The sequence below is a fragment of the Lycium ferocissimum genome, chromosome 11 (assembly GCF_029784015.1).
Source record: "Lycium ferocissimum isolate CSIRO_LF1 chromosome 11, AGI_CSIRO_Lferr_CH_V1, whole genome shotgun sequence".
NCBI classification, from domain to species: Eukaryota; Viridiplantae; Streptophyta; class Magnoliopsida; order Solanales; family Solanaceae; genus Lycium; species Lycium ferocissimum.
Genome location: NC_081352.1, coordinates 26,185,503 through 26,199,020, shown reverse-complemented (window position 1 = coordinate 26,199,020; position 13,518 = coordinate 26,185,503). Strand labels below are relative to the sequence as shown.

The window sequence follows — 13,518 nt, the reverse complement described above, 5'->3', positions numbered from 1 at the left end:
ACACAACAAGTTACCTATTTTCCGTAACAAGTCACTCCACTTGTTTGATTTCGATTGTTTATCACTAAATGTAATTTCGATATCCATTGTTTATCACTAAATATGGCTGATTCCCTTTATTGATCACTAAATATGGGTGAATCAAGTAGTATCTGTTACCGTATGTAGTATTTGTTGGAGCAAGTTTAGTATCTCATTGCAGTTGTTGTTGTATCTATTGCAAGAACCGAGTAAGTTGTTGAACAAGTCCTTACTCTTGTTGGATAAAACATAACAAGTTACCTATTTTATGTAACAAGTCACTCCACTTGTTTGATTTCAATTGTTTATCACTAAATGTGGTCGATATCCATTGTTTATCACTAAATATGGCCGATTCCCTTTATTGATCACTAAATATGGGGAATCAAGTAGTATATGTATGAATCGTATGTAGTATTTGTCGGAGCAAGTTTAGTAGCATTCGCGGCAAGTGTTGTATCTATTGTTAAACCGAGTAAGTTGTTGAACAAGTCCTTACTCTTGTTGGATAAAACACAACAAGTTACCCATTTTATCGTAACAAGTCACTCCACTTGTTTGATTTCTATTGTTTATCACTAAACGTGGCCGATATCCATTGTTTATCACTAAATATGGCCGATTCCCTTTATTGATCACTACATATGGTGAATCAAGTAGTATCCGTCGTTGTAATGGAGCGTAAATATGGTTGCTTCCACTTAGTACCCATTTTCTCGTAACAAGTCACTCCACTTGTTTGATTTCCATTGTTTATCACTAAATATGGTTGATTTCAATTTTTTATCACTAAATGTGGTCGATTCCCTCTACTCAATAATTAAAACATCAATTCACTCCACTTGTTAGAAAAAGCCCAACTTAGTTGCATCGGCTTAAAACTCCGATTTTTTGTAATATGTTCAACGACTTACTAGTTGCCGCAACAAGTCCTCGTTACTTGTTCGATAAAACCCAACAAGTTACCCATTTTCCGTAACAAGTCACTCCACTTGTTTGATTTTCATTGTTTATCACTAAATATGGTTGATTCCAATTGTTTATCACTAAATGTGGTCGATTCCAATTGTTTATCACTAAATGTGGCTGATTCCCTCTACTCAATAATTAAAACTTGAGTCACTCCACTTGTTAGAAAAAACCCAACATATAACTTAGTTGCATCTGCTTAAAAACTCCGATTTTTTGTAATATGTTCAACGACTTACTAGTTGCCGCAACAAGTCCTGTTACTTGTTCGATAAAACCCAACAAGTTACGTAGCCGTCGCAACAAATTCATTACTTGTTGGAAACTCGTACAACAATTTATTAACAAGAATATACACATTAGTGATTTGAACACGAACAACATATCATATAAACCAAGTTCATAATCACCAACAATATAAATTACCATGTTAAGAAAGAATAACATTAAAATGTCATAAAGATCCAACAGATAACTATTATTACAACACAATGCAATCTACAACTATGGAGCATTTCGGCTTGGACATGTTATTTTTTTGTGGCCAACTGTTTTGCATAAGGAGCATTTGTTTTTCCGCATATCCCTCTTTGTCCACCTTCTTCCGTGTTTGCTAGAACTTAAAAGCTTCACATCCCTTGGCCACCACTTGCACTTCGTATGTTCACATCTAAAGCAATACACACTTTCGCGAATTGAATGACATTCCTTTATAAAAACCTCGTTTCATCATCTTGAACATGGGGCCGGACCGTGACGATTGTCAAGAAGACACGGTGTATTACTCACAAGTTCGGGTATAAGGATCGACTCACCCCCACTTCCATGGGGCTTCGCACTTCCATTATCTGGAATATCTTGTTGGTCTTGAGCTAAATTATGGTTCTCGACCGGGCTTCCAACCACGTATACCCTTAAAATGGGCCTAGCTACATCTTTCAAATAAGTACGCAAAACGACTCGATCGGTTATCTTAAAAGGCAAGACCCTTTGGTTTTCAAAAGAGCTATGCATGTAAGTGATGACAAGGTCTTTTGGTTCACAAGTTAATTCACAATAGTTAATGATTACGTTCACAAAAGCATCAAACTCAACATCTCTTGGGGGATACATCGCTATCGTCTCTAACATGTGACTACCCTTCCATCGCCAAATATATCGATTGTTCACCTCGATCCATTCACCATGGCAATCAACACCTATTATTATCGAGTCCCCCATTAATGGTGCCCGAAATATTTTGTTTTAAGAAAATCACCATGACCCGCCGCAAGTCAAAGGCCACTTAAATTTATAATTAAGTTAATTATTGAGTGGTTTTTTCATAAATTTTGGACCCAAAGTAGTTAACTTAATCACAATTTTGTGACACTTTGAGTTTTGATGTTCAAAGTCGTCACAACTAGTAATTACAATGCTTGAATGTCAAGTGTTGAAATTACTCTAGGTCACAAACTTTGACCACCCCAAGCCCAAAGGCCACTTAAATTTATGATTAAGTTCATAATTGAGTGGTTTTTTCCGTAATTTTGGACCCAAATTAGTAACTTAATCACAACTATAAATGACTTCTTGGAACAAATAACCGACTTGTTGCAACTAAGGTTACTAGTTGCAATGTACCGCTTATTTGTGGAGACGGCTTCGCTTTTTGTCTCTTGTCTCTATATCAAAATGGAACAACTATATGACTTGTTGGAACAACTAACGTACTTGTTGCAACAAGTATGTAACTTGTTCCAACTACTTGGTAACTTGTTGGAGACGGGTTCGCTTTGTCCGCTTGATAACAAAATGCAACAACTAAGTGACTTGTTGGAACAAATAACTTACTTGTTGCAACAAGTAGGTTAGTATTGCAACAACTCACTTATTTGTTGAGACAAACTGACTTGATCCGTCTGCATTTCATAACAAAATTAAACAATTATATGAATTGTTAGAATGCCTAACGTACTTGTTGCAACAAGTATGTAACCTCGTTCCAACTACTTGATTGCTTGTTGGACAACGACTTCGCTTTTTGTATGTTTCATAACAAAATGCAACAACTAAGTGACTTATTGAAACAAATAACATACTTGTTGCAACAATTAGGTTACTAGTTACCTTGATTCACTTATTTGTTGGAGACAGCTTCAGTCTCTATTTCATCCAACAATAAAATATGTCCAACAATGCTGTGTAATTGATGCAGTTAAGTATCATACTTGTTGCAACAAGTAACTCGATTGTTGGAAAAAAGAGCTCTCCAATGATTTCACGCTTATGATAAAGTACAACAACTTCGTAAATTATTTATTCACATTTTTTGTAATTGTTGCAAATGCATTTACTAATCGTTGCAACAACTTTATAATTTATCAACAACTCTTGTAAACACTAGGACTACAACAAATGATGCAAAAAGTTCGAAGCTCTTACACAACGCCTTAGAACTTGTCGCAACAATCGTATCAATAGAACTACGAACTGGGAAAATCGACAAATAAGGCAACTATACCCGGATGAACAATTGAAAGAAACAAGATTGTTTAACTTACCAATGGACCCGAAAACACTTATGAAGTAATGCCGATTGCTACTAATGACATTCAATCAAAAAATTGTAAAATCGATGTTTTTTTTCTTGAGCAATGGCGGATAAAGAAGAAGAAGAAGAAGAAGAAAGCGGGGGCGGACCAAGAAGAAGAAGAAGAAGAAGAAGAAGAAAGCGGGGGCGGACCAAGAAGAAGAAGAAGAAGAAGAAAGCGGGGGCGGACCAAGAAGAAGAAGAAGAAAGCGACGAACGGATGGGAAGAACAACAATGGAGGAAATTACACAAGAGGATTTTTTTTTTCCATATTTTTGTATTTTAGGGTTTATAGTGGTTGGGTCAAAATGTTAAAAATAAAACTTTAGGGCAAAGTGTTAAAAGTAAAGTTTAGGGTCAAAGTGTTAAAAATAAAACTCGAGGACAAAATATTAAAAATAAAATAGAGAGCCAAAGTGTCAAAAAATGAAACTATGGGCAAGTTCAAAACCCCTTAATCACTAATCAAATTTAGTCACCTCTACTCAATAATTAAAACTTGAATCACCTTCCTTCAATTTTAAAACTAAAACATCACCTATAATTAAATGCCCCACGAATCTCATTCTCTCCATTGCTGACTTCAACAACTCTCAACTTTACATGTTACCCACTTCATCTCATCTCCGACAACATAAATATTCCATTGACAGATTCTGTACGCACTTACAACATAAATTCATGTTCTTTATCTTGTTCACTTTGAATCTGAATCTAATACAAAATCCTTCACTATAGTACGTTGACTTTATATAGTGATAGAGGAAAATCATGATTGACCATGAAGAAGAAACACATGAAGAAATCTCAGCTCCACTTAGTAAGCATTCATGAATTCTTACTTATCCTTGTTGCTCTTTCACTTCACCCTATTCTACATCTCCACGAAATATCTTCTTAGAGGCGGTAGAGGCAGATTCAAAATTTAAGTTTGATGGTTATGTATTTATTACTTTTGAAATTATGAATTCATTTTTTTTTTTTTTTTTTTTTTGTGATTTGCAATACATATATCTATGCTGAAAGTAGTGGTTCAGTTAAATCCATTGATGATATTGCTACATTCATATTATGTGGTTTGGCTTTTAGGAAATATGTGCAGACTTAGCTGGCAGTTGGACATATATATATTTGGTTAAATTTGAAAAAAAAAAAAGTTTTTGAAGTTGTTTCAAAATTAGTTATTGGAAGTTAAAATTATGTTTGGATATGCATTTTGCTTGAAAAAGAAGTTGGCGTTATTTTGAGTGGAAGATCCAAACCAATTTTTAAAACTTGAAAAGTTTTCTTCGAATGTTTTTCAAAAAACTGATCAAATTTCAAGAAGAAATAATATTTTCAATTTTTTTATTGAAAAAAGTATCTAATTTCAAATGGAAGCTTAGTACACGGAACTACTCTGTATCTACTTCCTCCATTAAATAATTAAATTTTTGGAATGTAGCACACCCATTAAGAAATCTAATTATTGGCATAGATGAAAGTCTCATTTGACTAAATTACCCTATGTATTTCCCCAAACTTTTGGAATTTGAAAAAACTATTACTCTTTCCGTTTACTTTTACTTGTTCACTTTGGACTTTTCACACTGTTTAAGAAATAATAAATGAAGTGCATAATTTACCAATATACCCATATTAATTGGTACATATTTTTATTGGATTTCAAAAAAGATTTGAAGTGAGTAATTAATACTATGAGAAAAACAGAAAATAAATAAATTGTCTTATCTTGATATGCTAAAAGTGACAAGTAAAAGTGAAAATCTATTTTTAAAATACTGGACAGGTAAAAGTTAACCGAGGGAGTACATTTTTGTTTAACTTACAATTTTGAATCTATGGGTATGCAAATGTTGCAGTTGATAAGCAGAAGCAGAAGGAGGTATCTTCACATTACAGCAATGATGTCTCAAGCAGTACTTCTCAATCTGAAAACTCACCAATTGAGCAAGTTGCACTTACTGTTCCAATCACAGACGACCAAGCACTTCCGGTCGTTACATTCCGAATGTGGATTCTTGGAACTCTAGCTTGTATTCTCCTCTCATTTCTCAACCAATTCTTCTGGTTCCGCCGTGAACCGCTCTCCATCAGCTCAATCTCTGCTCAAATCGCGGTGGTTCCTCTAGGTCAGTAGCGAAGACTCGAAGGGTGGTTAGTTGGACACCCTTATCAGAAGATTATAATTTGTTAGAGAAAATTATACTACATCAAAACTACTATTCCCTCCGTTATAATTTACGTGGTACGGTTGGAATTTCGAGAGTAACGAAATTAAATTTTTTATATGACTTTTAAATATTTTAAGCTATTAATTATGATGATTTATAGTACTTTTTATGTAATTTCTAAATATATAAATTTTATTTCAAAAAACATAAATCTTCTATTTCTGAATTCACGATCAAAGTTTAGAAGTTTGAATCTCAAAATTTCAACGGTGCCACATAAATTGAGACACATGGAGTATATATTAAAGGTAGGCAATTGGCCATAGAAACTAAATATTTTTCGCTTTATTTGAAATTTTTGAAGTTGGAGTTGAAGATGAGTTGTGTTTGATTACAATTCTTCCAAAAAGATATTTAGTTGTTTGAATGTATTGAAAGTGAAAATATGGTTTTAGGTGTTTTTCAAAGTTGTACTGTAGTTGAAATTTTCGTGCCCAAAGATTTTCAGATAAAGTGAAAAGAATTTCCGGGAAAAAAAAATTCTCATGTTTAAATGCTGATTTTCAGATAAAGTGAAAATAATTTTCGAAAAAAGTGAATAATTCTCATGACCAAACGGGTCCCTTAACGAAATTTCTGATTTTGCTTTAGGTCACCTCATGGCTATGACGATCCCGAATCGAGTTTTTTTCAAAGGGAGGAAATTCGAATTTACGCTGAATCCAGGGCCGTTCAATGTGAAAGAGCATGTATTGATTACGATTTTCGCCAACTCTGGTGCTGGGAATCCCTATGCTATTCATATTGTTAGTGCGGTCAAGGTTTTCTATAAGAGGACGTTGACTTTTTGGGTTTCGTTGATTGTGGTTCTAACGACACAGGTATAGTATTTTGATAATTAACACTAATTTGTCATTTATTCCAAATTTGTTTAAAAAAAAACAAAATTAGACATTTGCATATGGTTAGTTGAAGTGAAGTTAAAAAGAGCATTTGAAAGTTGAAATTGTATTTAGACAGGAACTAGAACTAAAATTTTGAGAGTGAAACATAGTACTCCTTCCGTCCCAATTTATGTGATATAGTTTGATTAACATACAATTTAGGAAAGAAAAGAAGATATTTTAAACTTGTGATCTAAAATAAGCCATAAATATTTGTGTAGCTGTAAATTATTTTATTACAAATCAGAAGCATGTAATCTAAATATAGAAATGTATCATTCTTTTTTGACAGACTAAAAATTAAAAGTGAATAACATAAATTGGGACATTAGGAGTAGGCGTTTGGCTATAGAATTTGGAAGCATGATTTCATATTTTGATTTAAAGTCAGCATTTATTTATGAAATTTGCACAAAATTTTAATTCAACTTATGATCATGATTTCAAAATCCAAGTTCTCCAAAATTTGGAATACCAAAATCGTGATTTCAATTTTTTATAAATGTAAAATTGGACTCATAAGTTTATAGTATTTTGATAAAAAAAAAAAAAGGCCCATCATTTTATAATTTGTTAAAAAAGACTCATCCTCGACGTGATGTCCTTATCACGTGGAAAAATTATATTAAAGACTAGGTACTTACGATGTGAAGAGATTGTTCGTACCCGTGCTGGTCGTTGATTGTGGTTCCGACGACGCAGGTATTGGGCTTTGGATGGGCCGGGATTTTTAGGAAGTATTTGGTGGAGCCTGCTGCTATGTGGTGGCCCCACAATCTTGTTCAAGTCTCTCTGTTCAGGTACGTAACAATCCACTTTAAGCTATCGTGTGGACATTAATGGGCTTTTGCCACGTGGCAACTAGCTAAGTAGTGAATCTTTGACATATCTTTAGTGGGAAGAGATTCTATTAGGAAAAGTTTTCCACTTATGTATTTGTTTTTTTTTTTTTTTTTTTTTTTTTGGAGATAAAGCACTTATGTATTTGATATTGCAGAAGCTATTTCAGAAGAATAAAAAGTTTTCATGAGAACATTTTATGGTGTTTAATTACTGAAAGATTTATCCTTTTTTCTAGCAAAGGGAAATGAATTCAGTTGTGAAATTACTTGCTCCAACCAAGGACATCAATATGTAGTTGTGAAATCTTCGATATATAGTCCATATTCTTTTAGAAAATATGTTTCATTCACTAAACAAAGAAAATATTTTCCATGACAAATAACTTCCATCATGCCAGACACATTGAGAGTAGGAAGTATTACAAACCATTGACTCCCCATGTAATCAGCAAGTCTTTCATTTAAAATTACTTGAGCAGGCTCGTTGGGTGATCAAGAATGCACATGGCTTAGGTTGATGACGTCCATTACACTTAGGAGTTAGGAGGATACCATATCCAAGTGGTCGAACTTGCCTCATAATTTGTCATAACAAGGAGGGTTGTATTTGTGCAGTATGAATCACGGTCATTGAAGTTTTTTCCCTCCAACGTAAGTTGCGCGGACTCTTTACTTTCGTTGCCGCACCTGTGTCGGATTCTCCAAAAATGCACTACTTTTGGAGTGTCCGACACGCACCTGTCGATATTTTTGAAAAGTCCGAGCAACATAGCCTCCAACTATAGGAGGATCAACAATATTCCCGCTTAATCTCTATGTTATTTTAACTTCAATCTACTGGTTGGTGATGGAGGAGCTTGAAATAAATCTTTTAAGGTCAAGAGGAAAAAGGAAAAAAAGCAAGTTTAGCTGTGCTACGCGAATAAGTCACTTGGCTTTGGCTAGCATTTACATAAATTCCAGTAGATCAGTTAATTATCTTTATAAGTGAGGTATCTTCTCTCAAGATAGTTTTCTCAGCGCCTCAACTGGCCAATCCCAACTGATAAAGACAAGTAGGGGCAAGATAAGAATTTTCACCATTATATTACTGAAGCCAAAAAAGTTACAAAAAAAAATATTAAAAGCACTGATTTGTTCCCACTTTACTGGCTTTTATTTAGCTTGTTATATAAAGTTCTTGAGCTCCCTTCATGCATTGAAACATGTGGTACTTAGAACTTAGAAGAGAACTCTAAACACATAATATGCTGTTGCAGTGGTGGTTATGACTTATATGCTTATAGAGGTTTTCACTTCTAAAATGGCAGGGCACTTCATGAGAAAGAAGAGAGAGCCAAGAAAGAATTGACACGAAACCAGTTCTTCCTCATTGCCTTTTTATGTAGCTTTGCTTACTATGTCTTTCCAGGTTACCTTTTCCCAATGCTAAGCTCCCTTTCCTGGCTATGTTGGTTATACCCAACTTCTGTCCTTGCCCAACAGTTGGGTTCTGGGCTTCATGGTCTTGGAATCGGTGCCATTGGACTCGATTGGTCTAGTATATCTTCCTATCTTGGAAGCCCACTAGCTAGCCCGTGGTTCGCCACTGCAAACATAGCTGCTGGATATTTTCTCATAATGTATGTTGTTACACCTTTTATGTACTGGTCCAATGTGTACAAAGCCAAGACCTTTCCGATATTCTCAGATGGCCTCTTCACATCAGATGGTCAAAAATACAATATTTCAGCCATTATTGATCCAAATTTCCATATTGATTTCAATGCTTATGATCGTGAGGGCCCTCTCTATCTCAGCACTTTCTTTTCAATGACTTATGCATTCAGCTTTGCGTGCCTTAGTGCCACAGTCGTTCATGTCTTCCTCTTCCATGGACGGTAAGTTGCGATCTTGGACAAATGATAATTTTTGCAGATTGTATTATTCTATTCTATGTATCTGACTCTTTATGTCTATATTTCTACAATGTTATAATGTGCTTTTGGTGCAACTCACTTCACATCTAATTGTCACCAAAGATTGAAAAGAATTTTTGTTGCAATGTTTCAGAAATAGCTTAGTATGTAGGTTGCTATACACTTAACAACTAGTATAATCACAGGTATCACCGAAGTTAATATTTGTCGATAGAGTAATCTCTATGCTGAAGCATTTAAATCAGGATAAATCAGATAAGCACTTTTTTCATTTTGTGATTAAAAACAATTTGCAAGCGACATACCAATCAAAGAGTAATTTGCAAACAACATTTGTGCATTTTATTGGCAAAAGCTGTATTGACAGCTACAGATGCCAGACCATATTGGAATTTAAAGGCTGCTGCTGATGGACTGAATTGTCTAAGTATGAGAAGTTTCACCTTTTCTGTAGATTTAATACTCCATTTAAAGCTTAGGTGCATATGGTGTTACCTTAAAAGTGAAGTTGATCTAGCACCAGAAAGAGGCGAAAAAGTAACAGGGGTGGGGAAAAGATAAGTGCTATTAGGATAAAACGAAGTAAAACAAAACTTTCTAAAAATAGCTTTCGACACATTAATGCTCATAAATCTGTAATACGGCTTTCTACATGATTAAAGAAAATGACTTCCTTGAATTCGTTCTAAATGATTCTCTCTTCATCTTGTTGAGGGAAGTAAAAAGGCAAAAACTTCTCCGTGTTCCTAATGTGTAAAAAAAGATAACTGGAACTTTGCATTGTTGTACTATGTCTATCTGTGTTCCTAATGTAAGTATTGAGCTAGTTTTAGCTTTAGTGCACAAGACATATCAACTCATTGAATTTGGGAATGTAGAGATCTATGGCAGCTGAGCAAGTCTGCTTTCCAAGAGAAGAAAATGGATATTCACACAAAGCTAATGAGAAAGTACAAGCAAGTTCCTGAATGGTGGTTCTTAAGCATTCTCCTTGTAAATATTGTTGCAACTGTGGTTATATGTGAATATTACAAATCGCAGCTCCAATTACCATGGTGGGGCGTCTTGCTGGCATGTTTTCTTGCTTTCTTTTTCACCCTTCCAGTTGGAGTCATCACTGCTACCACAAACCAAGTAATGTGCTATACATTCTGTTTCATAGCTGTTTGCAAACATCCATAGCTTTTTTTGATTGCATCCTATCCTGTGGTTTATTACTAGCTTTTTTTTTGATTGCATCCTATCCTATGGGTTATTCCATTAGTAATAGGGATATGTTGCCATACATAAGCTGGGATTAGTACTTATATAAGGAAAAAAAAACTGGCATCTTTTTCAGGTACAGTCAGACCTCTCTATAGCAGTCATCCTCTATAACAACATTTTACTATAATGGCCAAGTTTCCTTTGGAACCGATTCATGTTATGTTACAGTATATTATATGTTCTCGATAACAACATTTCGCAGTAGTAGCCAAAAAGTATCCGGACAAACGACACCTTTATATAGAGGTTTGACTGTACTACCTTGGTATCTCTCTTGTGGATTGTAGTTGATTTTGGATTTGGCATACTCTAGATGAGAGCATCGGGATTTTGCACAATGCAGTCTTACATGAAGATATATAAGCTATCTTCTATTCAAACACCACATGAAACTCTTTCTGGTTCTAACCTTCCAATATCTTTTTTGCAGACTCCTGGTTTGAATGTGATAACGGAGTACATAATTGGGTACTTGTACCCCGGATATCCAGTAGCTAACATGTGCTTTAAGGTGTACGGATACATCAGCATGAAGCAGGGACTAACATTTTTACAAGACTTAAAGCTTGGACATTACATGAAGATTCCTCCCAGAGCAATGTTTATGGCTCAGGTGGGCGTTTCTTTCCTTCTGCATCTGTAAATTCGGAGCCTGTTTGACCAATAGTTCCTTTCCTCTATTTCTCCTCTCCCTCTCTGGAATAACAAAGTATTTCTAGGAAAATTACAAGTTAATATGTTTTCACATAACTTCAAGGGCTTTCATAATAAATATTTAAAATAACGTCTCTGTTTAAACAATCCTAATAGTAAAATGCGCCATGATACTTGTTCTTTTTTATAATTTGATGCTCAAAAGCATTTTTTTTTTTTAAGATTAGACAAACACAATCTACTTATCAACTACTGAAAAAAACGCTTCTCAACTGAACTAGTCAAACCAAATTTGCTTTTCTCCAAAAGCGCTTTTTCTGAAAAGCTGCTTTGATAGAAGTACTTCTCAAAATAAGCAGTTTTTGGCAGCGTGGCGAAACAGACTCTGATGTATTGGCATGTGAAACTAGCCCGGGTGCCTGGTTGAATAGATAAGTGTTGCGAACCGTAACCTTTGTGCTTTGAACTCTTTAATCAGGTTGTTGGAACCTTGATATCAGCTCTAGTGCATCTTGGAACAGCATGGTGGCTTATGGAAACCGTCCCAGATATTTGTGACAGGGCTTTGCTTCCTCCTGGAAGCCCGTGGACGTGCCCAGGCGATCATGTATTCTATGATGCCTCAGTCATCTGGGGTTTGATAGGGCCGCAAAGAATTTTTGGAAACCTTGGTCACTACTCTGCCCTCAACTGGTCTTTCTTATTCGGAGCTATAGCTCCTGTAATTGTTTGGATCGCGCACAAGAGTTTTCCTAACCAGCAGTGGATCAGGTTAATCACAGTGCCTGTGCTATTAGCTGGGATAATCAATATGCCACCAGCTACTTCTGTTAACTACAACAGTTGGATCATTATAGCTTTTCTTTCTGGATTTGTTGGTTATAGATACTATAGGAAAATGTGGAGTCGTCACAATTATGTTTTATCTGGGGCGTTAGATGCTGGATTAGCATTCATGGGGGTGTTGTTGTATTTATGCTTGGGAATGGAGCATGTTAGGCTTGATTGGTGGGGAAGTGATGCAGATCGATGCCCATTGGCTAAGTGTCCGACTGCTGAAGGGGTTGTGGTTAAAGGATGCCCCGTTTTTTAAGTGATCAGTGAAAAGATGTGTCTGGACTTATTCCAGGCGTTTGATTATTCTTTTGGTGTATATGTTTGTAAATGGATGTAGATTAGTAGTCCTTGCATTGTTTTGGAATTCATTATTGTGAGGAGTTCTGCAACTTTCACCCTTTTACTACTGGAGTTCAGTTTCATCACAAGGTTGATGGAGATGGTAATTGTCATCTCTCTTACAACATTTGAGCTCATTTGGGTGCAAATATTCGGCTTTCTTGCATAAGTTTGTCCCGAAAATTCACGAGCCTTGTTTATCATTTGAAAGTAGCTTGAAATGTTAAAGGCCTAGTTGTAATGTGTATCTCAAATTGTATGGTAGTGTATGTTGTGATGGTCAATTGATCATTGCAATTCCTGGTCTCAATTGCAAACTTAAGTCAGGAACTCCTAATTCAAGAAAATGCCATGTAAGCTTGTACTGTCTGATTGATGGATTTTTACAGTTTACACTCCCTTTGATTTGTAGAACATTGTAAAAAAGTGCCAATGAAACATGGATTCTTGCTGTCATTTTTTTTTTGGTTGAATCTGTGTACAAGTGCAAGCAACTACAGATATTCAGAAGCTTTCGGACTTTCTTAACCTTTTTTTTTTTTTTTTTTTTGGATACTCGTGGTGGTTTGGCTTGCTTGCGCGCACGTCGATAATTTCACATTGTATTTGCTGCCTCTCACCTGTACATGTAGTGGGTAATTTCTGTCCACCAAGACTTGGACAGATGAAACGAAGTCACCTAGTGTTTTTGGCTCTAGTTGAATAACCTTCTTAATCTTCTCGTCATCTATAGACTATAGTAAGGAACTGAGCAGAGCAATTCAAATAATTGAACAACCATTGCAATGAGCTAGCTTAACACAAAAGCTTATTTGTCTAACTAGAGTCTAATCTAAAATTCCAAAGAATTTAACTTACATAAGTTCACGGTGCAATGTGCGTAATTTTAACACACGAGTGCAATCTAACTTCGTCCTAATTTTGTAATTATTGGTCTTCAACAAAAATCTCCTGATAGGCGCGAGTCATCGGCTTGCATT

General features: G+C 35.3%; 1 protein-coding gene across 1 annotated transcript; it reads left to right on the top strand.

Moving 5' to 3' along the window:
- The first annotated feature begins 4,117 nt into the window (after window positions 1-4,117).
- On the top strand, window positions 4,118-12,994 carry LOC132036183 (oligopeptide transporter 7-like). Its single transcript, XM_059426449.1, has 8 exons — window positions 4,118-4,383; window positions 5,426-5,695; window positions 6,389-6,618; window positions 7,384-7,481; window positions 8,834-9,403; window positions 10,321-10,576; window positions 11,139-11,321; window positions 11,841-12,994. Exons 1-8 carry the CDS (start codon window positions 4,335-4,337, stop codon window positions 12,453-12,455), a joined length of 2,271 nt encoding a protein of 756 aa, XP_059282432.1. The 5' UTR covers window positions 4,118-4,334; the 3' UTR covers window positions 12,456-12,994.
- The last annotated feature ends 524 nt before the right edge of the window (window positions 12,995-13,518 follow it).

What these genes read in the sequence shown, in the direction of transcription:
- LOC132036183 (XM_059426449.1), top strand. Translation starts at nt 4,335, where the DNA reads ATGATTGACCATGAAGAAGAAACACATGAAGAAATCTCAGCTCCACTT. An exon ending in AATCGCGGTGGTTCCTCTAG is followed by an intron (nt 5,696 to 6,388) that starts GTCAGTAGCGAA and finishes ATTTTGCTTTAG; the next exon opens with GTCACCTCATGGCTATGACG. An exon ending in GTCTTCCTCTTCCATGGACG is followed by an intron (nt 9,404 to 10,320) that starts GTAAGTTGCGAT and finishes TTGGGAATGTAG; the next exon opens with AGATCTATGGCAGCTGAGCA.